This window comes from Calliopsis andreniformis, chromosome 10 (genome assembly GCF_051401765.1).
Source record: "Calliopsis andreniformis isolate RMS-2024a chromosome 10, iyCalAndr_principal, whole genome shotgun sequence".
Lineage (NCBI taxonomy): Eukaryota > Metazoa > Arthropoda > Insecta > Hymenoptera > Andrenidae > Calliopsis > Calliopsis andreniformis.
Genome location: NC_135071.1, coordinates 13,217,007 through 13,243,366, shown reverse-complemented (window position 1 = coordinate 13,243,366; position 26,360 = coordinate 13,217,007). Strand labels below are relative to the sequence as shown.

The 26,360-nt window shown below is 33.0% G+C and overlaps 4 protein-coding genes across 4 annotated transcripts; 2 read left to right on the top strand and 2 right to left on the bottom strand.

The window, feature by feature from the left end:
- Positions 1-3,139: 3,139 nt before the first annotated feature.
- On the top strand, positions 3,140-8,740 carry Ac13e (Adenylyl cyclase 13E). Its single transcript, XM_076386480.1, has 8 exons — positions 3,140-3,392; positions 3,605-3,904; positions 3,976-5,426; positions 5,506-5,760; positions 5,886-6,337; positions 6,420-6,575; positions 6,859-7,058; positions 7,135-8,740. The coding sequence occupies exons 2-8, from the start codon at positions 3,624-3,626 to the stop codon at positions 8,738-8,740; spliced, it is 4,401 nt and encodes a 1,466-aa protein (XP_076242595.1). The 5' UTR covers positions 3,140-3,392; positions 3,605-3,623.
- A 4,022-nt stretch (positions 8,741-12,762) lies between these two features.
- On the bottom strand, positions 12,763-17,777 carry Ranbp21 (exportin-5-like protein Ranbp21). Its single transcript, XM_076386481.1, has 9 exons — positions 17,649-17,777; positions 16,305-17,005; positions 15,920-16,225; positions 14,436-15,839; positions 14,099-14,353; positions 13,886-14,009; positions 13,469-13,805; positions 13,011-13,380; positions 12,763-12,931 (listed from the first exon to the last, which is right to left on the bottom strand). Exons 2-9 carry the CDS (start codon positions 16,989-16,991, stop codon positions 12,770-12,772), a joined length of 3,645 nt encoding a protein of 1,214 aa, XP_076242596.1. The 5' UTR covers positions 16,992-17,005; positions 17,649-17,777; the 3' UTR covers positions 12,763-12,769.
- A 130-nt stretch (positions 17,778-17,907) lies between these two features.
- Positions 17,908-19,755, top strand: Nup37 (nuclear pore complex protein Nup37). Its single transcript, XM_076386955.1, has 4 exons — positions 17,908-18,322; positions 18,572-18,769; positions 18,863-19,227; positions 19,295-19,755. The coding sequence occupies exons 1-4, from the start codon at positions 18,173-18,175 to the stop codon at positions 19,545-19,547; spliced, it is 966 nt and encodes a 321-aa protein (XP_076243070.1). The 5' UTR covers positions 17,908-18,172; the 3' UTR covers positions 19,548-19,755.
- An 80-nt stretch (positions 19,756-19,835) lies between these two features.
- On the bottom strand, positions 19,836-25,547 carry Rig (gem nuclear organelle associated protein rigor mortis). Its single transcript, XM_076386953.1, has 16 exons — positions 25,451-25,547; positions 24,730-25,047; positions 24,302-24,660; positions 23,889-24,212; positions 23,557-23,812; positions 23,231-23,459; positions 23,062-23,146; positions 22,631-23,000; positions 22,199-22,517; positions 21,898-22,128; positions 21,670-21,817; positions 21,335-21,592; positions 21,056-21,266; positions 20,773-20,979; positions 20,254-20,689; positions 19,836-20,135 (listed from the first exon to the last, which is right to left on the bottom strand). The coding sequence occupies exons 2-16, from the start codon at positions 25,036-25,038 to the stop codon at positions 19,909-19,911; spliced, it is 3,969 nt and encodes a 1,322-aa protein (XP_076243068.1). The 5' UTR covers positions 25,039-25,047; positions 25,451-25,547; the 3' UTR covers positions 19,836-19,908.
- Positions 25,548-26,360: the final 813 nt, after the last annotated feature.

The window sequence follows — 26,360 nt, the reverse complement described above, 5'->3', positions numbered from 1 at the left end:
GTACCTGTGCAAATAACTCATGTGTGAAATATTTCATTTCCATTATACTTTAGAAGAAATACTAAATACTGTTTCAAAATAGTATTTCGATCGGTTTCAACTAAAGCATGCGTTTGAAATACTATTTCACTGGTGAACTATTTTCAAATTAAATATTTTATTTCCAATAAAGTTTATGTTATATTAATGTTACTCAATTACAATATAGTGTTAAATAATAAAATGTATGCACGGTTATATATAAATTCTTTAAAAAAAATCAATTGTGAAGTGATAACTGATCACTTTTGTTCTACAATTATTACATACCTATACTCTTTCAGTTAGTATGTTCAGTAATTTCTTAAATTTCATTACAAAAAATATCCTTAAATTGGCTTTCGTAAAATAAATAAAAAATTCAATTTTATAGAAGTCATTCTACCAAAAACAGCGATAAGCATTGAATTGGTTTATCTTGTTGATTTATCGAATTAATTTGCATATTTCAAGTCAGTAATAATGTACTACATTATGTATATACTAATATTGTAATAATACTGATAACAATTCAGAAACTTGAAGACAACATTCAACCAGAAATTTCAAAAGTACATATATGCATGTGCTTATGTCTTATGTAATACTTTTTTTATACTTTATAATAATGCTTTTTCAATAAAATTTCAACACTATACACTAAAATATACTACATGTATGAATATCCAGATCGTTTCATTTGCATAGTTCTATCTGGTACAATTCCATATAAGTAGTAACATGAATACTTGAGAAATGCGGATAGCAACAGAAAATTATTCTGTTCATTATTCGTAGACAAATGAGTCAGCTAGTTCGAAAATATTTCTGTCGTGTTATTGCCTTTTATAAGACTTACAATATATATCTAATAAGTGAGCTGTCTCGAGGAATGCGTAATAAACTTGCACCAGATGTTGCTTACGTGATCCGAGATCTTTCCTTTAAAATACTTGCGTGTTTGTTCTTTCCGGATTAAGACAACACATTATCATTCGTTCAATGAAAACTACGAGTTTGAATACCTATAATGATAACTGTGTATGGATATATGTTCAATATAGAAATGTATATAATATCTATATAATATCTATAGAATATTTACATTACATTTATATTATATATAAATATAATATAAATTATATATAAATTATATATAAATGATATATAAATATCATTTATATTACATTTATATTACATTTATATTACATTTATATTACATTTATATTACATTTATATTACATTTATATTACATTTATATTACATTTATATTATGTTTATATTACATTTATGTGGAACATAGAATATTTCATTGATGTATGAGAACAGATAAGACTATGAAAGTTTCTGAGTTTATAAATTAATCAGAACCTTGAAATTTGTTTGAATCGCCTCTGTTTCAACATCTCGCTGACATATTCGAGACTATAGCATTTCATTGAGGTTAATCTTATTTCAACCTATCTGTTTGGCTTCGTCCATTCAAACATTAAGAAATTGTAAATGAAATCAGACAAGTCTTGAATAATGAGCCCTAGAACAATGATTTATAAATACTACCTCTGACTGCCGCTAGATGGCAAAAGTTATACTGTTTTCGTAGCGATAACGTTTCAATTGTGTATAAGTAAATAATATCATGCATCATGCGTTCAAATTACAGCTAAATGCATAAATAAATTATTTACGGTTTCATAGGTTACAGGATAAGGTAATTCTTTATATAATCTAATAATTACATAATGAATTGTACAGATACGAGTCTAGATTCTCTATTTATAAATAACTTAATAACTGAATAATCTTTCATGGATTTAAAATGATCGACAACATTTTTTATGAACTTATGGTACATTTCATAGATTATCGATATGATTTCGTAGTATTTACAAGCTAAAACAAAATACAGGTAGTGTGTATGTATTTTATGAATTTCTATCGTACTTTATGTTTTACACAACAGGTGGGTGGTAGGAAACCCTAAACGAACAACATTCTGCGATGTTCCGAATTAGAAGATGCGCGCGCAATCTCCTTCATCGTGAAGGTAAGTTTGTTACAATTTTTTGTAGTATCATTGCACAATTCGTCAGAATGGTTGTTTATTTTGGTAATACATAAGATACATTAATGTTGTTATGCAATAAAATTATTGATTGCATCTATGAATATATTTTCAAACTGTATGAAATATTTGGGGTTAACTTTAAACGATACGAACGTAGTAGTCACGTGATTACTGCCGCGCATGCGCACAGTGACGTGTCGATAAGGAAGACTTACAATTAGCAATTCTTATAAGTAACAAATTTATCTACACTAAAATTTGTTTACTTTATTTGTCCGAGATTATAAAAATATTCTAGAACTCCTACATACAATTGCTTATATGTAACAATAAATGAAAATTTTGCTCACTTATTATTTAATAAAAAAGCTTTTTGTTCGTTTTTTAATGATACGATGAAGTAACGCAAAAGTTTATAAATATAATACTTCAAATACTTCAAAGAGAATGAAATAGATGGTGCACAATTTAAAAAATGTGAGAGAAATCCACGCGTTCACCTCTCCTTACCTATTCTGTAAGAATAAAAGATTTTGAGTTCATTGGTAACACATTACAACTTATGTAAGCTCCAAGCCCAGGAGCGTATTAACCAACCCTTAATTAACCTCAAATTCGGCAAATTCGAGAATATTCATTAAAATAATATTTGTCAACAATATTTCTATACAATTTTATATGCAAGAAATGATTTATAATAACTGCAAATAAAGCGCAAAGTACGTAACAAAAATAAAAAATACGTAAATAATTATAAGTGATGCTTTTTCTTTACTAATTATTTTATTAGTTATTTATTTGGGATATGTTACGCTTCATGTATTATAAAATAGTCTTCAACTACTAAATTCAATATTTATTATTCATTACAAGAAGTAAAACTCATCTGTTTCTGTTCTATAATAAAAGTTTGTTCGTTTTATAATTCCGGCAGTTAAACTCGCTATTCGCAAAATATAGCCCAATTTTTTAACGTATTGTACGAGCTTTCTATTCATGGGCGCTGTCATCGATAGATTCAAGATGGCCATGGTGCATTACAGAAGAGAAAATTCGAAACGTTCGAATGACAATTTTGAATAGTATATATTTATAAAAGTATCGCAACGAATTCGATTTCCACTTTTGGTGCACGCAACATTAAATTTTATCGCAACCTCTAAAAACGCCATACAAAAAGAACGAAAATCAAAATGACATTATTCAAAGTAAGCTGATTTCGCGAAGAATCTCCGATGTTAGCGGGGAGGATGATTTCTTTAGTTTTGTGGCGATTTCGCCAGTGATCGAGGTGAATTGACTGGCCGTAAGTACCTTTATCAAAATATGGTCTGGTTTAACTGCATTAACTTTGTTTTTAACTATTATGTCATGTTGTACAGTTTGAGTTAAATACACTGTCATTTAAGATAAAAGTTCTATAACCACCTTATAACCAATAGTGGTTAAAGTGATAACATATTTCTATATTTACCATCTTGCATAAATAAGGCAATTTTGTGTCATTTCTGTCTTTAGTATTATTTGGACATTAAATATGAGTCCCCCTCTAAATCGAAAGCGAAGTTCATCTGTTAGTTTTACAAGAGCTAAGAATGACAGTGAAGATGCTACAGATGAAATCCATATATCTTTGGCACCATATATACAAACATATTTGGCACATAGTGGTCAAGGACTTGGATGTTGTGGAATTAGCCTTCCTGTACCATTCGAACGTGCAGCACCAAGGTCTTGGTGGAATCCTAAATTTGATTCAGAGATACTGGAAGAACAATTTAAAAGAAGTGCCTTTCCACAAATTAGATTAAGATTCCGGTATGCAGTATATCAATGTTCACATAATTTATGGCACAAATTATATATTATATTGACTTGTATTATTTTAGGTATGCCCTAACATATATTTTGTTGGTTTCTTTATCATGGTTAGCGTACTTTGTCATGATTGGAACAGAATATAGTACTACAACATGGCCAGCTATAGCAGCAACTTTCACTACTATTGGAATGATGGTATCGGCAGTCTTGTATTTAACACATACAGATTACTACAAAATCTATGTACTACCAATTTCATTAGGAGTTGCATCTACGCTTTGCATTTTGTCTTTACTTTTTCTTGCAATAGTACCGCCTTACATAGATGGCTTAACTCTAGTCGGACATTTTGCACTATGTTCTGAGATTTTATTGTTAATTTACACTGTATTGCCAATGCCACTGTATGCTTGTGTGGGAATATCAACAATTTATTCCTTTCTATTTGAATTTTTGACTGCCTACTTATATGGTACAAAAAGTGCAAGGGAAAAATTTTTTAGCGAACATAGTTTATGGAATAGTTTTACAGAAAACAGTGGTGTAATAAATTATACCAAAATATCAGCTGCATATGCTTCTTTAAAAAATTTTAATGATAGTGAATTTTCAAATGTGGTGAACAGTGACAACGAATATACAACTAAAAGTACAGTACCATATCCTCAAGATTCAAAGTTGTTATCTGCTCTTGGACTCAGGTCATCTGAAAGTATAATTGGAAGACTATCTGAAGCTTTAAATGACACAAACGTTTTGAAAAGCTTAAATTCCAGCATAACATCAACCATAGCTAGCTTTAACTCCAGTATAAATACTTCATCTGATGATCTAACTTCCAATGGTATAAACAACACAATGTCTGCATTTGGAGAGAATGTACTAATCCGTAGAAACAGTGAAACATCAGATTACTTTTTGAATAGTAACATATCCAGCCAGTCATTTATGGATGATAGTTATTTTTCTACAAGCCTTGGAATAAGGATCTTAATGCAAGTCTGCATTCATCTGATAGGTATACATATTTTAATAATGACTTTTGTAAGAATGCGTGGTACATTTATGAAAGTTGGCCAGTCTTTGCTGGTTCGGCGCCAGCTGGAGATGGAAAAGCAACTTAAAGAAAAAATGATTCACTCAGTAATGCCACCAAAAGTCGCAGACTGGCTAATGGAAGAAAGTGAGCGTGAAAGAGAGCGTGAAGATTCTTTGAAGAAAGGATCGATACCGTCCAATAATACGGATATTCGTTCACTGTTTCGGCCATTCAATATGCATTCAATGGAAAACGTTAGTATCTTATTTGCCGATATCGTTGGGTTTACGCGAATGAGCTCCAATAAGACTGCAGAAGAATTGGTAGGCATTTTAAATGATCTTTTCGAAAGATTCGATGATCTGTGCGAACATCACGGATGTGAAAAAATTTCCACGTTGGGAGACTGTTACTATTGTGTGAGCGGATGTCCGGAGCCGAGGCCTGATCATGCCAGATGTTGCATTGAAATGGGATTAGGTATAATGTTCCTTCGATGTTTGATCACACTCTAAAAATCTAAAATGAGGGAAGAATAAGTTGTATATGTTTTTCACAGCCATGATAGAAGCTATAAAACAATTTGATATTGAAAGACGTGAAGGTGTTAATATGAGAGTCGGAGTGCATACTGGAACTGTGCTCTGTGGAATTGTAGGTACTAAAAGGTTCAAGTTCGATGTATGGTCCAACGATGTGACTTTAGCTAATAAATTAGAAAGTACAGGGAAACCAGGAAGAGTTCATTTGAGTGAAAAAACATTGGATTTCCTCAATGATCGATATATTACCGAAGAAGGAGACCTAATAAACGGTATGCTATGAGTAGGAAGCTCAATCACATAACATTAAAGTTAATTGTAATAAGTTTATAGAAGTATAAATACATAAAAAATCCCTGCATTGGTGCCTCCTGAAATTAGTGTTCTCTTATTCCAGGTATTAAGACTTACTTCATCAAAGGTCGGAAAACAGATTTTACTAATCAATTCATAACGAATATTACATCCCCAAAAAGTATATCGCCTTTGATGCAATCACGTCATCGCTTGGCTTCTTGCAATAGCCAATCTAAGCCTAAATATCATTACCTCCACATGGTTACTAATGCAAGTAGTTATAGGATGAAAGCAAACTCCTTGCCGAGTATTTTAGACTCGGAAAACGGAGATACAGATGCCGCAGATGAAAAAGAAAATGTAAATAAAAGCCCGATATCCGTTGGCAGCTATGGAAAGAAAAAGATGCGGAACAAACCATGGAAATATTTGCAACGACAACGAACCACTGAAGAAATGACTCCATTAGAAATGGAAGAAGCCAAAGCAATTATTACCGCGCGATCAAAAATCGAATCTCAATCGTACGAAGATCACAATGGATTTAGGCAGGTCAATCGCGTCAACAAACGTGTTCTGATTTTAGCTTTCGACCATATTGTCTCATTCGTATATAAGTCGTATTTATTTGCAGAATACGTCTCAGAACGACGTTGAAATGGATCCGAATCCAATACCTTCTAGTCCTTTATTGTCTGGTCAAGAGCCACTCAGTCGTGCCTCTTCTATGTGTAGTAGAAAAGATTCTGGGATCAGAAGTAATAGCAGACGTAGCAGTATACAGCAACAGGTATCATTAAAGCATAATTATATAGGTACTAGTGATGGGACCAGGTATGTGCTTCGCCAAGTAATATGAACAGTATGTAACAGTAACAGACTATTATAACTTTGCAAGCGTGTAAAAGGAAACACCTGTTTCCACGCATAGCAATGTTCGAGTTAATATTCATGAGTATATATTCGTCCCATTACTAACGTATACATCAAGAAATAATAATAGCAAAATTTCACTAGAATATTACAATGTCAGCGCACTCCTTTTCCTTCTGCAGTTAATTTTCATATTTTAGTTGTTCTTGATGAACGGTATGGCACAGGGAGACTTACTGACACACAGAGTGAGTGGCTATTATACTTCTAGTTCAACGTTGAACTCTGTTCACGAGCCATCTTCCTCGGTACCACCCTATCCATTCCCTCCGGCAGTCACGGATACTTTTGGTGCATGTTTTCATAAGTTACGAAAACAGTCTGATCTACAATTAATCAGGTGACTACATTAAATCACTTATTTGAAACATCACAGCGAAAGGTTTCTGTAATGTATGATTTTATTTTTAACAAAGGTGCGTTCAAGATAACGTTAGTTCACAACGATCATATTTCGTGAAACCACCGCTGTCGAGTGTGACACTCTTTTTCAAGAACAAAGAAATGGAAAAGGAATACAGAGAGAATGCTCATAAGGTCAGCGAATGTATCAGCGGTAATCCACCTACCCTGGCTACCTCGAGGTTCAATACGTATTTTGATATTTTAATATCGGCGTTGGTGTACACTGCCGTCACAGTTTCGCTATTTTTACTTTGCGAGCCATCGCTATATTACATGATCTTTTTCGTTTTCACGACTACAATTCAGATCATAGCAGTGTCACTTTGTGTTCGTCAACTTCTATATCCGAACGTCGTGCACACAACGTTAATACAGCGAATATTTAAATTCTTTTCGCGATGGTATCCTTGGCACATTTGCGGTGCAATTCTGGTCGGTTTACCCATTACGTCTGTCCTTCTCAATTACACCTGCAGCAACTTCCATCATCTAAATAATTTCGAATATTATTACGGCTACTTGATTTTCGTCGGTCTAGTTCATTTTTGTAACTTCACACAGCTCAATTGTTGGATGAAAAATTTTCTAGTAAGTTTCATGGGCGTGCTATTTCTCTGTCTCGTAATACATAATGTCTCGTACAAGCAAGGAAATTTCAGTAACCAAGTTGCCAACGATTCAGTGATATTTAACAATACTCCTGTTCTTACATCGAGCTACGCAACGAGAGCTGCTCTCGCGAGGCAACGAGAAGCAGAAATCTTATACAACGAACGATTATACAATTCCGAGATTTTTTTAGACATGATACTTCTACTCCTGTTGGTCTGGTTTCTGAATCGTGAGTTTGAAATCAGTTATCGGCTAAGCTTCCACGGGAACGCCGTAGCGGCACGGGACAAAAGTCGCGTGCAATCGATGAAGAATCAAGCCGACTGGCTCCTGCACAACATCATACCGAAATACGTTGCAGATCAGTTGAAAACTACCGCGAAATATTCGCAGAATCACAAAGCCGTGGGAATAATATTTGCCAGCATAGTGAACTTCAATGAACTCTATGACGAGTCTTACTTGGGTGGCAAAGAGTACCTGCGCGTGCTTAACGAACTTATCGGTGACTTCGACGAGCTGCTGGAGAAGCCAGAATTCTCGAACGTGGAGAAGATTAAGACTATCGGCAGCACGTTTATGGCGGCGAGCGGCCTAAACCCGCAAGTTAGGCAGCAAAGTGAACACGAATACGAGCATCTATTTCAGCTGGTGGACTTTGCCATGGCGATGCATAAAGTGATATACGACTTCAACAGGGATCTGTTGGGCTTCAAATTGATATTAAGAATCGGTTTCAATTATGGCGATGTCACTGCTGGAGTCATCGGGGCCACGAAGTTATATTACGATATCTGGGGCGATGCTGTAAATATAGCCTCTAGAATGGATTCCACTGGTGTCGCTGGTAGGATACAGGTGGCCAAAAACGCTTTGGAGGTTCTGTCAGAGCGATACGAATTCGAGCCACGCGGTCAGGTCTACGTTAAAGGGAAAGATAATATGGACGTATTTTTATTGATTGGAAAAAAGGATGACACTGATACAACGACGAGCGCTTCATAATGTTCTCAAATGCCTAACGATCAAGCCGAACTGTCTATTCGATGACGTGTTACATACTTATCGAGAGTATAATCCTTTCCTGGATCATTAGGCTTCTAGCGATATTTCGATCTCGTGAACGAATTGTATGCGTACTTGCGGTAAACGTGTACCGTCGATAGTTACGGAGTAAGAAAACAAGAAAAAATAGTACCTTACTTTTCAATTGCTCGCTCATTAAAGATATTTATTCTTAATGAAATGTTCACTGTATTTTTTTACGTAATTTTAAAGGATCAAGGGCGAGGCCTACCAAAACCCTACCTTCGCGAAGTACAAAATCAGATCGATTCGAAAAACGAAGAAATTTTACTCTTACGATTGGTATGAGAAATCTGAGTAAGACATTGTTCGAGATAACTAGAGTATCTTCTCTGTTTGTGTGCTTTTGAATGAATGAACGAATGTACGAATAATGACCAATTGGTCATCGTCGACAGTTCCTAGTAAACGTGTGACTTATTCGATGATAATAGTTATTTCGTGTTACGCGAAAGCCTTCTGATATTTTCTCTCATTAACAATTCTTCCGATTCTTATGAGATTATATGGTCTATTTTTTGTTTTCTAATACGAATAATTGATGGGAACTATTTACACTGTACACTGGATTCGAAAAGATGTGAAGTATTAACATCGTAACAAAGTATCTTGAATCTCACAAGAGGATCCAATGATTGGTAATAATTTAGGAATTTTTGTGAAATTTTGAGGAGCTCATCTTAAGATTAAATGATGATATTTTGGACAATACCTAAAAGCTGATAGTTTCCATTGTTTATACTAAATCTGACACGTAACGAAAGATACTAAAAAATATCATCATTTAATCTTCAGATTCATATCACATAAAAATTTCATGAAAGCTAGCGACTAATCGACAGTATCAAAAGGAACATTGTGTAAGACTAATCCGACCAAATTATGGTCAAATCTTTCAGCTACCCGCTATAATTAATAACACTAATTACGTAAATGCGATTCTGGATAATGTTTCATTGACTTTTCGTACAGTCAAAATTACGAATTATAAAGAACCTGTTTTAAGGTTTCTGTAACTCTCAGAAGCATAATAACATTGCTTGAGGATTTACAACCAACGATGTCACCGTGTCAATAATAAAGTCGTATTTCGTAAATTATCATTCCGCCACTCTTTTTTTAATCTAATATTTATGTTTTTTCTTAAATATCGGTAAGATATATAAAATAATATAAAAAACAGTAAAATAGCTTTCGGCATTTTACCGCAATTGTATTCCAAAGATTACCTTTAGAGTTCAGTACACGAAGCCCCTTTAATGGCCCATTTCTTCTTCCTGTTCATACGCATACATACATACATATAAAAATTAAAAAACGTGTTTTATGGCTCTGTTCGTACTTATTCCTGAACGAGTTAACAAGTTTCTACGACTTTTTATAAAAAAACAAGTGTAAACGAATTATCAGAGTATTTTAGGCAAAGTATTTTTCCATTACATTGTTATCTAACGCGCGTATCTTCGCATACTTCAAAAAGAAGAACTTTCTGTTCAGTAACTAACGTTTTAGTTCAACTATTAATAAAATTTGAAGCTGATCAAAACTTGTACTCTGTTCTTTAATAATCTTAGTAATATTTTGTTGGAAAATATAGATCTTTATGAATTTTTGTTTTATAACATATGCGACATGTTAATTTGATGGATAAATTGACCGTGCTTCAAAACAATTTAATAATAGGACATTATCACTGGGAATATTTTGGAATATGTCGAAATAACAAAAGTTATCGACACTAGTTTTAATATCGTATACAGGGTATTCAGCAACAGATGACAGAAATTTCAAAGTATAATGTTATGTTAAAATAAAACAGAAGTCATGAATGATGACATTGCGCTTTCGCGATATTGTTAAAAAAACACTTAAAATTAGATCAAGCTCACTGGTGGTGGTATTTCATCTACCTAGAATAATCCACTTAATTTATGACGTCGTAAACCATCGATTTGATTACGAAACAAGTGAGCTACGATAAGCTTTTTCAATTTTGTTTTTTAATTTTCATCTTATTTCAACAAGTAAAATGATTAAAATTTTTAATCTGTGTAGAACATCCTGTATACTTAATTTTACAAATCGTCTTTTTATTTTTCCTTGCAGATAGCACGGTTCTTATCGCAATAGTACTTCATTTGTTTTACAAATATGATTTCAACTATTACGACTTTTAAATATCATTTGATTGTCGCATAGTCAAACAATGATTCTTAATTATTATAATTCTGTATAAATTACTGTCAATGATGTATAATAATGTTTATACAAAATATTAGTGAAATTTTCGTGCGATAGTTACAGTGCCGTGTTCTTTATAATAAACTAAAAATTAATTAAAGCAACCAAAAAAAAAAAGTAACAACGAACCTTGAAAAAACTACATTCTTTTCTTCATTGATATTTAACATTCAAAAGTTGTCAATGCGCAAAGAAGTGAAATGCTGCATTCTTGTCAATTTTAAATGTTAAATAAAAACTTGCATTTAATTATCTCAAAATGTATAACACGTATAAACGTATAAAACGTTTATATTTTCTTAAAGTAACAAGAACTAAATCAATATTTTTTAAAAGCAAAAAATTCGAAGTTACGTTGTACAAACGTTTCCGAAAACGTACACGTTCTTCTTATTCAAAAGATCAATGATCGATTCGAATATACAATTTTTTATACCATAATTGTAAAATTATTTGATAACAATAACTTCTGTATTATGTATTGTAGTGAAGTGATGTTTACAAAAACTGTACTGCTACAAACCGCGTGATTATTAATAATCATGCTGTTTTACATTGTTACAAAGAGATTTTATGTAAATTAAAAAGTAATAATAAATGCGTGCGACTTAATATACAATTGCTCGATAACATACGTTTAGACTTTTTCTTTTCTTTTTAATTAGTTGTATCAGAAGTGCTGCGTGTTATTCTTTAGCGACCAACGTCTATTTTATGTTACACAAGTGCGTATTCATACGCATCACGCACGTACAATACATACATACATACACTTACACGCGTGCACGCACTCTTGATACTCGACGATTAAAATGTTTTCTGTATATAACGAAATCCTGGATCGAAAATAAGCTGGTTTTCATAAATAACACTAAATTTTACTCTATCTTTACAAGCTATTCACAATTGACGCTAAATGCGTGTGTAAGCGTATTATCATCCTTTCAATTTTCTTGAGCATAGTTTGTCTTATTGCGCCAAACTATGTACACGCATTCAACTTCTTAGACAATTTAAGGAATAAAAAGAAAGAAATAGAATTATACAGACTGTAACAAGTACACATTAAAATATTTGAAAGGGTGATAAGGGAGCTCAAATGGAACATAAAATGTCCAATCTGTTTTCATTTTGCAATAATTATGCCTATATGCTAATCTAATAATTCGAGGATTCTGTAATTTTACAGATGCATGGAGAAGTCGAAATAGAGCAAAAAAGTCTTAATATATTTTGTTGTATCTCTTACCGTTTAACTTTTATAAAACTTTGAAAATCCAATTTTAAAGCTTTATAACAGTTAAACCATAACAAATATAGCAGAATATATTAAGACTGCTCTGTTTCTGCTCCTCAATGCATCTGTAAAATTACAGAATCCTCTGATGATTAGTTTAGCATAAAGATGTGTTAATTTGAAGGCATTATTATTGCAAAATAAAGGCAAATCGAATATTATATCATGCAATACTTTGTGTTCCATTTGAGCTCCTCTACCACCCTTTAAAATATTTCAACACATACTTGTTACACTTTGTATATCGCTTGAAAGAAACTTATTCTATGAAACCCTCTTATTTTAGGTACAGGATTTCTTTATTTATAGTTTCCCTCTTTCCTATAGGAAATCGTTCCTCACGATGACTTGTTACCATTTATCAATTTAAACCACGTACTCGCGATGTGTTCATCTAAATGTAGTTTTTGCTACGTCGGTCCTGCAAATAGAGCAGCGATTCCACTGTCACTTGAATTCCTCGAGATTTCGTCTACACGTATCGACTGTGGTTTTCCAAAAACTTCTATCCGTGGTAAATTGTCTATTTTCACTTCTTTACGGAATAACTGACCAATACTTCGGCCAATAAGCTATAACAAAAATACATTTAAATAACCTTTTAAATATTCCCTTCTCTTATTACTTCAAAATTAGTAAACTATATTTTACCTGATTCGTGATTTTCTTAAAAAGATCTTTCTTTCCTTTCTCAACTTTATTGCCTTTAGTGCTGACAACAGCCATCTTGTCGTCGAAACGTTGTAGATCGGTAGCATTGACACCAGGAATCTGCTGCATCACTTCAATAATATTAGGGAACTTAGGCCGCAGACATTCGTACACTTGTGTACCCAAAGTTACGAGGGAACCTTGGTTAGCTTCATGCTGTCCGTGAAGCTGTAGACCTTGAAGAATAGCTACCATAATATGAGCAGCCATGGCAGGTGTTAAACTGCCATCAGCAGCTAATGCTCGCACAACTGGACCAGTTAACATTGTGGCTTTTAGACTTGCATTTGAATCGTTCCAAGCCAAAGCTCTAAATAAAGTAAGAATTATTGAAGATTCACTTTTTGCCTATTTTATGGGGAACAATAAATATTAAATTAGAATTGAAAAATCCATACCCCAGAACACACAGGACAACACTGTGGCACGTAGACGGGTGACGAAGAACAAAAGTTCCCAATTCACTGACGACTTCTGCAACTATACTGCTTCCACGCGATGAAGGCGGATCTATAGCCATTCCACTCATATCTTGTTCCATAGTGTCTGGAGGGGTTGCATCGCTTGCAGCACCCCCGACAAGAGCCACTTTCAACACGTCCACGAAGTCTCTTGTCAGATTTCGATTCAGCATGTCAGCAATGACTTCCTGAGTGTCAGTATTCTCTTCGTCCAAACCACCAGATTCGTACAAATGGGCAATGTATTGCCATTTGGCACTTAATCTTTGGCACACTGTTCAAACGTGAATAAAATATTAACGAATCTACAGAGGAAGGTAAGGAAAGTAATAATGAAAAATAGAAATATCTTACTATGTGTGGAAACATGAGCCAATACAGGTACAAGAACATTTTCATAAAATGCAGGTGGACAAGAGTATATAAAAGGTTTCATGAAGACGCGTATGATTGGTCGTAGTCTGTAGTCTGGAATCAGCTGAAAGGAAAAGTAAAAGTATCGTTAAGTTAAAGTCTGAATAAAATCTTTTGGCAGAAGTTTTGACAGTTAAAAGGTACAAGAATTACCTCCATATTAGAGAAGACTGAATTAATGAGCGCTGGTGCTAAACCGGGTAATTGATAAAAATCTCTTCCAATCATATGACATCCACTACCTAACATATGATAGCACTGATCGTGAATGGTACTGAGAAATGATTGCATTCGAACCAAAGCTGTACTTGAAGATTGATCAGGTTCAGAAGCACTATCGCTTGTGATATTCAAGCCTAAAAGGTTCGCTTTTTCTGACTCCAATAGTTCATGAGCATTTTTATATCCCTAAAAAAGAACAGAATACACTATGGTTACAGTTGTTCAATGAAAGGGAGTAATTGAATAAAGTGAATTGATAATTTATTACCTCTGATAAAGCTGCCAAGGCTGTAGGAGTGAAAAGAGCATTTATCGCCCTGAGTAATGCAAAAAGTGTTGGCAGTACTGGAATTACGTGTGGCGTAGCAGGATTCCTATACACTGGATTTCCACTTTCGCTAAGTGCAGCAACAAAACTTCCTCTTGCAGCGCGATCTGGGTCATCCGGAATGGAACACCGTTTCACGACACTTAATATTGTACAAATGCAAATCATTAAGTCACTGCGATTTTGACCAGCCAAATCTTCGGTTATATTCTCAACTGGTGGTCTGTCTAATCCTATAAATCTCATTAATTCAAGTGGACCTTTAAATGCTTCAGCTCCAAGAGCAATAAATTTTGCAGATCCCTCGCCTATTACTTCAGCTACAAATCTAGTCTGTCTTTCATAATCACAGAAATGATTCGATATCAATAACAGCGCCTCGTAGAGCATAATAGTTTCCATCTTCGATAAAGGACTAGGTTCTCTCGCCAAACGACGGACCATCGTGTGTATTTGATCGAAAACCGGGAGAAGCAACAATGGATATTTTAAACTAATCTTGACCATGAGACTGGCTGCATGACGTCTTACATTCTTTGCTGCTCTAGATCGAGTACCCTTCGTTTCACCGGGTGCTTCAAATACCAGAGCAGCAAAGATTTTCTCTAGAACTCTTGGTAGGATTGCTACTCCTGGCATAGCCATTGAACCAGTTGACATAGATAGAAAGACGAAGAGAGCGCTGATACAAGAGAGCAGAGCTGACAATAGCCAAGGATCTTGTGGAGAATATCCAAGACATAATTCCAATAATTGGAGACCCGTCTGTACACTTGGTCGTTCGTTGATCAACAGGATTCTTGATACGACAGAATCTAAAGCTTGTGCAAGAGCTTCCCATTCCAGATATTGCGGATCATTCTGATCACTTTTATATCGTAAATCTGACATGCCCTTTGTTATCTTAGCAGTTAACCACTGCTGCACGTAAGTAAACGTTACCAAGGGTGCTACCATTGTCGCATGGCGAAATCCTTCTAATAAATCGGTTCGGAATCGATGAAGGAATACATTGAATTCTTCTTCTGAATCATAGTCCGCAAGACAGTAAGTACTCATTCCATTACTTTGTCTACTGTGCGGATATGCTACTTTTATTAATTTTGGCGCTGTACTTTCTACATATTTTGGTATGTACGTTAACAACAAGGGATCCAATTTTATTTGTTCGTGTTTAAACAGCATTATCCAAATTGAATTTGCCATGTGTATTAAGGTTAAGCTTGAAGACATTGTAAACGTTAATACAGTATCCAAAAATATGTTGAAATGTGCTGGTCGAATGCTGGAACCATCATCTTTGCTCCAAAGTGTACATAACTGAGTTGCCATTCCAGTCAATACCTGTTATTATGAATTAATATTAATTATTTATCACCGACATTGAATTTCTCAGTTCACGAAATTAGAAAATTGAAATTTACCTGTATAAGTTTCTTTAAGAATAAGTAATGGTTTTCATGAAACTCAGATCCAGTAACAGATGGTGTTGCAGTTGCTGCAGCATAAATATATCTCAAAGCATCTTCAGAAAATAAAATCATTAATTGCTTTCTGTCTTCAGCTTTTCCTTTACGATTCACAATTTGTAATAAACATTCAGCTGCAGAACACTGAAATATTGGATCTCCCAATAGGAGACATAATATTTGCAATAGTCTACCATCTTCTGCCATGACATGATTAATTGAAATCCATTCCACGAATCCAGTTAATGTAGATAGTACTACCTATCAAACAAAAATAATTTAACATAATTTTAACCATTTAATTGATAGATTATATTTCTAAAGAATTTCATATACGTACCTGTACAACTTTACTATGTGCTGCAGCTTCAGAAGTGCAACCTAGGCTACTTTTTTTTTGAAACTCTGAAAAATGTTGTTCCATTAATCTTAAAAAAAAGCTAAAAATTTCAGCCATGTTTGTATTCAGCGCTTGATATATATCCTTTCTTCTCTGATTAGATTCTAATGTTTGCAAGAGTGCAACATCTTCTACGAGCCTCAAAAATACCAGAAGAACTAATTCAGTCTGACTTTCGCCTCTAGTGCAGGCTTGACTGAGTTCAGCCAGTAGAGTGGGCCATTGCTGTGGCCATTCTCTTTTTATCATCTCCACCACAACTCGAGAAAGAGCATCTTTTATATGAGCTTCCTCTTGTAGTAATGGTTCTGTACCTTCTTGAAGCAGCTTCATAGCATTTTCTTTTATAAATATCTTTTCAGATTGTGATATTTGTGTCCATCTATACTTAATACAATGCTCCATAAGTTGTAGACCAAAATGACGAACTACAGAACTTCTATTTGGTGATTTCTGTGCTAGATATAAACCACATTGTGCGCATAGAGGTGATGATTCCTTAAATCTTTCGCAAGCATTGTATACTTCCAAACGTTGTTGTTGTGGCACATTCGGTGACATCATCACCTCTACTACTTGAGCAAGTTCTGCTGATATTTGGGCAACATCGCCCACTCCGAACTCCATCCCTATCTATTGCACTGTAACAAAAAATATTATAAAAATAACAGATGTATAAATTATTCACTTTATTAAATATTTCACTAATTAGAATATTTATAAAATGTTCATTAAATGTATAAGACAAATTACAGTGTAAATTTCATCATCTAAAGATTTCTTTAAATATATCATAAGTTAAAACACATGCACAAGTAATGCTCGTACGCATAGTCTCTGAAACATATGTCTGATAAACATTGATTCATTTTACACCAAATGATAAAACCCATTAACACATTCTTTTATCATTTGGACTAATACCATAAGATGTTACTGTATGTTTATAAACACAGAATGTTCATCAGTAACAAATAAAATGCCACAACTAGCCAGGAATTCCTAAGGAATCAAATAGGAAGAAAAACTTGAAAGATTTCGTGAAATAATATTTCTTGAAAGTTCAAATTCGATAACGAAGAAATGGAGATAAACGTGCTTCACGATAAATATCTGGACCTTCACGTGTTTTGCGAGAATCAGCATTAACCGATGAAAATTGGTAAAAATATCAGATGACGCGAAATCACGTAATTACAATGCAAGAAAAACACGAGGCGAAACAGCTTTTGCAAAGTATGCATAGCATGCTCAGGCGAGCATGCCTTGACAGAAGGTACGTACCTCGTAACGCGATCGTAGATCGAGACGGATCGAAGGTACACGCTTGGCAAGATCTCTGCCAATACAGCCTGTCAATTCATATCTGGTCGTCTCTGAAGGAGTTAAAAACTCGCGGCGTGCGAAAGCAATGATCTTCTACACTTAATCAAAGAAGTTCGCCTCCGTGAGATACGCGGCACGTTGAACGATTGCATATAACCACACGTAAAATACCTACTGCCCTCTAGATGATTTGAATTCGACCTAACCTTACCTCATAACGCGTGCATGTTTTTTCTGTTTATACCAATTGACGATAGCAATTTTAACGTAACGTTAATATCGCAGCAAACGCGTTGCACGAAAATTTATCAATGAAAAAAGAAAGTTTTGGTTGTCATTTACCCTTTGTACACGATCGCTAAAATTTTTTTCCCTGAGATCCCCCAGCTTGAGAATTCGAGTGAAAGGTGTGAGGTTATGCCGGTGATTTGTCGATTTTAACACCAAGCCTCTCGCATTGGGAGCGATAATACGAATAGGCGATGGATGAAGCACTTACTACACCACCTACGTTTCAATTGCATTTTTCTAAACAGATATATTGCGTTGAATTATCTCCGTACGAATGGTCTCAGCATTTAATTTGCGTCGCTCTTGCTGAGGAAATTGTTATCGGTACTGTTAAATTTCAGGTAACGTTTACTACTGCTCGCACTAAATTTCGCAAATAACTTCATCCAAAACTGGATAAGATTTGAGATAGATATGCTGACGAATTCAGATGTTTTATACTTTTGTTTAATGAAAATTTGAAAATGGAAAGTGAAAATAAATAATTAGAAAGTAGACTTTTACAGTACCTTTTTTAGTTAAGAATATATGCTTAATATACCAAAGAATGTTCTAATTTATCAAGATAACTATTTTGTATATGTGTTAAGGAAGAGGATGAGGCAGTTGAAGACATTGCTTATAGCCCACTTAGAATATTTCGCCATGATACTAGGCCACATGCCATTGCTTGGAGCCCTGAAACCTCCTTAAGCGTTGTACCAAAAGTTCTAATGTTTTGTATAGCTGGGGCAGATTTTAAAATAAGATTATACAATAGTGATATGAATGAAAATACTGTATGTGAGGTAAGAATAAAGAAATATGATTTGTATAATCAATTAGTAACAGTAAACAGTAATAATGACAATAATTTTTATGACTTTCCTCTGTAATGTTAGATGGAAGGACATAAAGATTATGTAAATTCAATTTGTTATGAAACAGAAGGGGAAATATTGGCTTCTGTATCAGATGATCATACATGTAAACTGTGGGCTGTTAAAGAGGATGAAAAAGCTATTTCTACATTTTATTTAACATCTCCTGGAATGAGTGTACATTTTCACCCTGAAAAGTCTGGCAAGCTTCTTGTGGGGGAGAAGAATGGACTAATTCACATGTATGACGTTCGAAGTCAACAAGCAATTATGTCTATAGACACAGATATTGTTCCTTTAATGTCAACTGATTGGGGACCTAATCCATCAAAAATAGTGGCCATGGCTGCTGGCAAGTTACTCCTTTGGGATATATCCAAGCCTAGGTAATTAAGTTAATTGACAAATAAACTAATAAATATTTATGTTCAATATAACTTTTCTTAATTTTAGTGAATCTCCAAAATCACAGTCACTTCATATTGAAGGTGGATTAGTGGTCAAATATTCTCCTACCTATGAACATTTCATAGCTAGTATTGGTAGACCAGACAACCTATTGAAAGTTATAAATATAAAATCTAATCAAGAGCTACTCTGTGGCCAAGTCAAGCTGATAGGTGGAATGACATGGCATTATAAATTACCATACGTTTGTGCTGCAAGTGATAGAGAAATTCGTTTTTGGAAAGTAACTTCAAATTAAAAGCAGCCATTTTATTTTACTGTAAACAGTATACTTATTTCCTTTATAAATAAAATATTCTTTTGTACCATTTCCAGTTAAATTTCATAAATAAAAGTTATATTTTACCAAATTATACTTATTAGGTATCAATGGCATTCATCTTTATTCAATATAAAAATATGTTCCATGATTATAAAATCATGTAAACATGCTTTATATTAGTAAAAAAATAATTCATACAAAAATATCAAATAAATTCTTAAAAAATAAACACAGCATAGAGCATTGAATGAATGCTGACTATAATCGATGCAACAAACAAGATTTATCCACTATAGTCAACAGATATACAAAGAGTTAAATAAATTAAAAATTTTATTCATGAAGTTGCTGTTACCCATGCTTTGGAAACAATTTCCAGAAACTTAGCTTTAATGGTCTCGTCCAGTAATTTACTAGCCAATTCATTTGCCTTACTATAAACCATAATAGGATTAGGCACACAAACTAATTCATCAAAAAGCTGTTTCTTCTCAGCTTTTAACGCTTCTAATTCTTGAATGCAGGATTCAGTATGTTGATCATCTGTAGATTCTTGAGTTTTTGCTAATAAAAGAAAGTAACATTAGTTTCTCCATAATTGAAATTAAGTTTTACTTATACATTAATGAAGTACGTAAACTTAAAAAATGAAAATTTGCATTAAATTAATTACATAACTTACATAAAGTGGAAGCTACTTCATTTTCTAGTTTATTAATGTCGTTTGTTATGCATGATAGTTTTAATGTTCGTTGGTTTAAAGCATCCTCAATCAAATTTTTTAATAGGTCTATAAAAGTCTGTATATTATTATCAACAGATTCTTCATTTACATTGTCTACCAGCCAAGTTAAAAGAGCATAACATAAATATGCTCGTAAGCTGAGTGATATAGGGTAATCAGTTTTCGCATAAATACTTCCTTCATCCAATGGACTCTTAGCATCTAATTTTACTACAGCTTCTATCAACAAATTGTATTGATTTTCGACATTTTTTCGATGGAGTGTCTCGAATTGAGTAATAGTACCTAACACAGCAACAACATGTTTTAATTGTTGTTCTTTTTCGGAAGAAGCTATTGCTTTTGACATATCGTGACTAATTGTAACCCATAACTGAAATTCAAAGTTATAAAATATAAATCAGTAATAGTTCATTATTAACGACTTATACATATTTTTTATACAATTAATACTACCATTTGTTCAGTTTTCAATACATTAGACACATTACTTTGACATAAGTCAGTATAATAACAATTGCAGTCGTTACATATTGTTTTTAAAGTTTCCAACAATCCATAGTTTGATTCGCCATTTAACCACATTTGAATTGTATCAGATTTTACATTTTTTTCAATTACTTTTTCAAGTTCTTCAATAACCAATAGTCGTACTTCTTGGTACTGAAATATAATTTGATTTCAAAATTTATCTTTCAACATTAAAAATAAAGAAAAATAATATGTAATACAAACGTACCTTAAGATCAGGAAATTTCGCAATTATTGAGCGAGTTAAATCGTATTCTGATTGTGTCAATGCAGCAACTATTGCTTCTTCGGCTAAAGATTTACTGAGGATCTTATCGTCACATAAAAATGCAATCTCAGCTGCAGTTATTAAACTAACTGCGTCTGTACGTCGCGTGAGATACTTTACTATCTCAGAATATTGTCCTAATTTAGCGTAACTAAAAGTAAAATAATGTAATCACACACGTATTGCACACTTGATGCATTTTGTAATTTGATAACTTACATATATGCAGCTTGTTCGAAGTCACCTGAGCGTGTACTATACTGTGCCCAATCTTGTAACACGTTCGTTAGGACTGGATCATCTGGTTCAAGTTTATACCTTGCAAGAGCATACGCTTCCTTAAATAAATTGGCGTCTTGGAGCACTTCTATAGCTTTATAAGTTTTATGTATGCAGAGTAAATACGACACTGCTTTACAAGGATGACCTTCATTTATTAATTGATACGCGTATAGTTCACACATTTCCTTCCATGTTCTAAGGTAAACATATCGTTAGATTAATTTCGATAGTTCTAAAAGCATATCGTAAAATAGATAAATAGAGTGACGTACTTCATGGAAAGACTAGCCGAAAGTGAAATAAGAAAGTCATTAAGTCGTTGTTGTTTAGCAGCTTCTTCTAAACTCTGTTTAAGATTATCACTCCACATATCCATTTCTGCGGCTGTATTGTACCTGTTTTCGGCAATGTGAGCGTATCCTGTATATTTGCAAAAAGTAATGAATTGGATATAACGATCAATTCAAGACAACATTTTATCTTAACAATAAATAACTTACGTTCATTGGTAAAAAATGACATAAATTCTTCCTTTGTTGAAAATACTATTGGCGCTACATGATAAGTAGTATCTATTTGATTTCCTTTGTCACTTTCGTTACCACTTTTTGCATCTCTTACAATATCTACGAGTGAATTAAGTAGAACTGTTTTATCGTATGGTTTCGTAGTTTTCGAGAAATATGTGGTTTTCTCGATTTTTTTCTTTTTTACTTCTTTGACTTTTGGCTCTGCAATTAAATAGTGATCAAGGTAGAATAGATTCGTTATGACAATATTAAATTGGTAGTATATACATACTCTGAACAGTTTGGGCAGCATCCGAAATGGAACATTCTGATATCGTATTAGCCAAATCTGTTATAGCATTTTCAACCGTAACGTCATTGATTTTATTTCCTTTGTTCTGCTTCTTCTTAGTTTTCTTTGATGACTTTTTATCTGCTGTTTCTTGTGGCAAAATAGCACTGTTAGAATTAATTTTCCATATTCGTAAAGTGAAATCCGCAGAGCCTGTTATGATGTAATTAGGATCTAGTGGACTCCACATACAACACAATATTGGACCACAGTGTTCTTTATAAGTAGCTATTAATTCCTGTGTTTCAACATTCCATACCTAAAGATAATAGTTATTCACCAGCGGTCAAATTGCTTGTAAATTTACATCGCATCATTTATAAACTATACAAAATTTCATACGACTATGTTTGAATATTTATGTATTTATACCTGTGCAGTATGATCATAGCTACCAGATATCAAACGACCACTAATATATGGACTCCATGCCAAACAAACGACGTCATGAATGTGCCCAGTTAGAGTGGCTACAACCTCATTCACTTTATAAGAATCACGTTCTTTCGAATCATCATTTTCAGTCAGATTTTCTAATGTTGTAAGATGATCCATAAAATTGGATAGATTAATAATCTGAATTGTGCGTGATTTAAAAGCAACAGCCAGATAATTCTTTAATGGAGAAAAGTTTGTATCTGCTGCTGTGCTATCGGGGTGCCACGCTAAACAATGTACCATCACTGAAGAGAGTTTAACGTATCCACGCATTTTAAATTTGTGATTAAGAAAAGAAATTGATCTGAAATAAAAGCATGAAAGCATATTTAATATGATGAGATGATATGTATTTAAAAACTTACCCATTCTCAAAACCTACTGCTAAACAGGAAAAATCTGGTTTCCAAGAAAATTCTGTACATTCTCTTTTTAATATTGACGTAGGCACTAATAAAAAACATTATGATTTTATATTACGTGTAATGCAATATTATAGTACTATTTATGAATTAAAAAAAAATAAAATGTTACCCTGATTCGGCTTTCCTGGATCATAGAATACGAGTTCTCCTTCTGCACAAGAATAGAGGACAAACTGTTTGTTTTCTGGACTTGGACCCCAACTAACAGTGTATACTATTCCTCTATGATATTGCCTGTACAATATAGGTGGCTTATTACAATTTGTATCGAATATTCCAACTCTACCTTCTTCAGTTGCATAGGCTAACAGGTTTTCTTTCTCAGGATGCCATGATATCTAAGTACCATATAATGGTATGCTATTGAGTCTCATTATCTCGTATTAAAAAATAATTCAATTATAAATACTTATATACAAATTTCACTATACTTACCGCACGAATTTTGCCTTTAATTTTTTGCCACAGAGCAGTTACACTAAAGGAAGTATCGTGGGCTTCTGATAAATTCCATAATCGTAGCATTGCGTCTCCAACTCCAAATGCAATAAGTGAAGTGTCCAATGGACAAGCAGCAATGCAATAAACGTATCCACCTTGAGTATAAATGTCGTAATCCAGTTCAACATTATTTTCTTTTATTCCACAACAAATAACTCTACGATCTTGTGCTGTGGTCCAAATTGTCAGTCTGCAATTCATTAAAAATACTCAAATTTATAACTGTTTTATGTATAATTTAAAATAATTAACTCTTCAGTAGCAACCTTTCTTTAATTCTCCAATTTTCTGTTATGTTCTCTTGAAAATTTGATACATGTGCAATACAAAATAAGCCCCTACTATGATAAGCATGTATTAGTTTGCAAGTAGGTTTGCCCTTTGTCATTATCGATAAATCCCAGGAAAGTAGTTCACCCCAGAAGGAACTAGTGAGTAATAGTTTAGGTTTTATCCAATGGACCACAATCCAATTACCTACAGATGCATTTAATTTACTCCTATGTTGACGTGAATCAAGAGGCCCGCTAGGCAATGTAATAGTCATTTCATAACGTCCATCTCCTCCAGCTTTCCAGATAAAAACTGATCTGTATATTAAAATTTTATAGTTATAGATACTAAAGAAAGATATCAAAAATATGATTTTAAATCATTTTCAATTGCAAAGCTTCCTTACTTGTCTTTTCCTCCTGAAGCTAACAGAAAATCTTTATTAAGATTTTCACTTATAATATTCTCTTCCGCAGGGCACCACGATAAACTAATTATTTCTGTATCATGTCCTCTTAATCTATAAACTATTTTACCTGTTCTTTGAAAATTAACAATATAAATTAAACCATTTTTAGAACCAATAGCTACAAGGTATGCATCATGAGGACATGATCGAATACAAGTTGGTGATACTTTTCCTAATGAAATAGAAGACACAGTATTAAAATAAACATTCCATGAAAATACGGTGCCATTGGAACAAGCAAAGTACGTGACAAAAGGTTCTTTATACGACCAATCTACGCCTATTACTTGTTTATCCTGAAAAAAGTTTTCAAATGAGAGACAATTATAAACTTATTTAAGCAACATGTTTATGTATGTACTTACCGGTTCTAGTGAATATGTATATGTAACTAATAATGTTTCCAAATTCCATACTTTAACTGTGTTGTCCTCCCCAGTTGAAGCTATTAAATTACTATTCACTTGTTCAAATGAAGGAGTAAATGCAAGACAAGTTATTCTATCTTTATGAGCATTTTTAATGATAGAATAATGCAAGGACTTATTGTTCTCATTATGCTTAGTAGCAACAATTGTATTTCTTGCACCCCAGGCAATAGTTCCATTGAAGGAACAAACAAGAACATTACTTAAATACCAATTTGGCGAAGGAGGTAGTGTTGCTTCATTCATGTTTCTATGCTGAAATATAGACGAAAATCATTTTGAAATGAAACAAAAAAAATATGCTCGTATATAGATAATATTTTAGGGTTAATTATCCTTTAAATAATATTTATATAACGTTTTTTATAAATATAAAGTATGTACATATTGGAAATTATATTTGAAATGTTTATGCACGTTCTACATGCTGTTAGTTTGAAGTACTTTTACTGGTTAAAATAAACACTAAGGACATAAAAATACTTAAAATCTAGATAATATAGATGTACAGGTTAAATTTGAATAAATTTTTCACTATAAAATTTTGTCAAAAAAATTACTTTAAGTCAAATTTTCGGAAGTCGGTGTTTTACAGATTACTGTTGAACAACGTTTATTAAATGTGCCGACGTGTTGGACGTACGTATAGTATACTTACGTTTTGTAATACTTTGATTAATACTTAATAATTAGTAAATAAAAATATACATATGCAGGATCATCAATTTGTTTAAACCATAGATTATATTTTGTAATATCAGTAATCCTAGTATTCAGTAGAATGGATTCAGTTGTTAATCGAACTGTGAACGGTGTTCAAAAAAACATTTCATGTGCGTGAACGAAATATTTGTTTTATTTTCTGTAAACTATAACAATTTTATAGCTTTTTTTATACTAAGCGTATTAAAATCAATTTACAAGAGAAGCAGAACAAAAAACGATGGCGAAAATATAATTTTAAACTCTCTGAAACATAACCTCAAAATGTACAAATGAGTATCATTATAAAAAGCGGAAACATGACAACCTCTATAAAAAAAATATAACGTGTATATTTGTATTTTGAATGTATTTCAATCGCAATTTATGTTGTATAATAGTTAAATCTAATTATGTTCGATTTTTTACCGGTCGTCATTAGAAACAAGACATTATTTGAATCTCGTGTTAGAATGTAGAAAATGGCGGGAAAAACGCAATATTAGTTTTTACTTCATATTGCACTCTCTGTATTTTAAAAAAGTCTTTTATTATATACTTATAATAAATATAATTATTACTCTAAATATAAAATATTCCTTGAAAATAGAATAATAGAATGAATAAATAAAAATAAATCTGAAATATAAACATTGTCGTGTAGAAAAAAAGAATACAATTTTTTGTATTCACACAAAAAATAGTTCGTTTTACTTATGTTATGTGTTTACATATGTATTATCCTATTGTGTTTCTTGCAATCTATAATAGTACACTTACTAGGATAAGTATATCTAATACTGTACATTAACTATGTCTTTAAACAAATGAAACACAACAAAATGGCCAAACTGCAAAAATGATAG

What these genes read in the sequence shown, in the direction of transcription:
- Ac13e (XM_076386480.1), top strand. Translation starts at nt 3,624, where the DNA reads ATGAGTCCCCCTCTAAATCGAAAGCGAAGTTCATCTGTTAGTTTTACA. An exon ending in CAAATTAGATTAAGATTCCG is followed by an intron (nt 3,905 to 3,975) that starts GTATGCAGTATA and finishes GTATTATTTTAG; the next exon opens with GTATGCCCTAACATATATTT. An exon ending in ATCACAATGGATTTAGGCAG is followed by an intron (nt 6,338 to 6,419) that starts GTCAATCGCGTC and finishes ATTTATTTGCAG; the next exon opens with AATACGTCTCAGAACGACGT.
- Ranbp21 (XM_076386481.1), bottom strand. Translation starts at nt 16,991, where the DNA reads ATGGAGTTCGGAGTGGGCGATGTTGCCCAAATATCAGCAGAACTTGCT. An exon ending in CACATAGTAAAGTTGTACAG is followed by an intron (nt 16,226 to 16,304) that starts GTACGTATATGA and finishes TTTGTTTGATAG; the next exon opens with GTAGTACTATCTACATTAAC. An exon ending in CCTTGGCAGCTTTATCAGAG is followed by an intron (nt 14,354 to 14,435) that starts GTAATAAATTAT and finishes GTTCTTTTTTAG; the next exon opens with GGATATAAAAATGCTCATGA.
- Nup37 (XM_076386955.1), top strand. Translation starts at nt 18,173, where the DNA reads ATGGATGAAGCACTTACTACACCACCTACGTTTCAATTGCATTTTTCT. An exon ending in ATGAAAATACTGTATGTGAG is followed by an intron (nt 18,770 to 18,862) that starts GTAAGAATAAAG and finishes CTGTAATGTTAG; the next exon opens with ATGGAAGGACATAAAGATTA. An exon ending in TGGGATATATCCAAGCCTAG is followed by an intron (nt 19,228 to 19,294) that starts GTAATTAAGTTA and finishes TCTTAATTTTAG; the next exon opens with TGAATCTCCAAAATCACAGT.
- Rig (XM_076386953.1), bottom strand. Translation starts at nt 25,038, where the DNA reads ATGAATGAAGCAACACTACCTCCTTCGCCAAATTGGTATTTAAGTAAT. An exon ending in TTAAAGGCAAAATTCGTGCG is followed by an intron (nt 23,460 to 23,556) that starts GTAAGTATAGTG and finishes TATGGTACTTAG; the next exon opens with ATATCATGGCATCCTGAGAA. An exon ending in TTCGAACAAGCTGCATATAT is followed by an intron (nt 21,267 to 21,334) that starts GTAAGTTATCAA and finishes TTTTACTTTTAG; the next exon opens with TTACGCTAAATTAGGACAAT.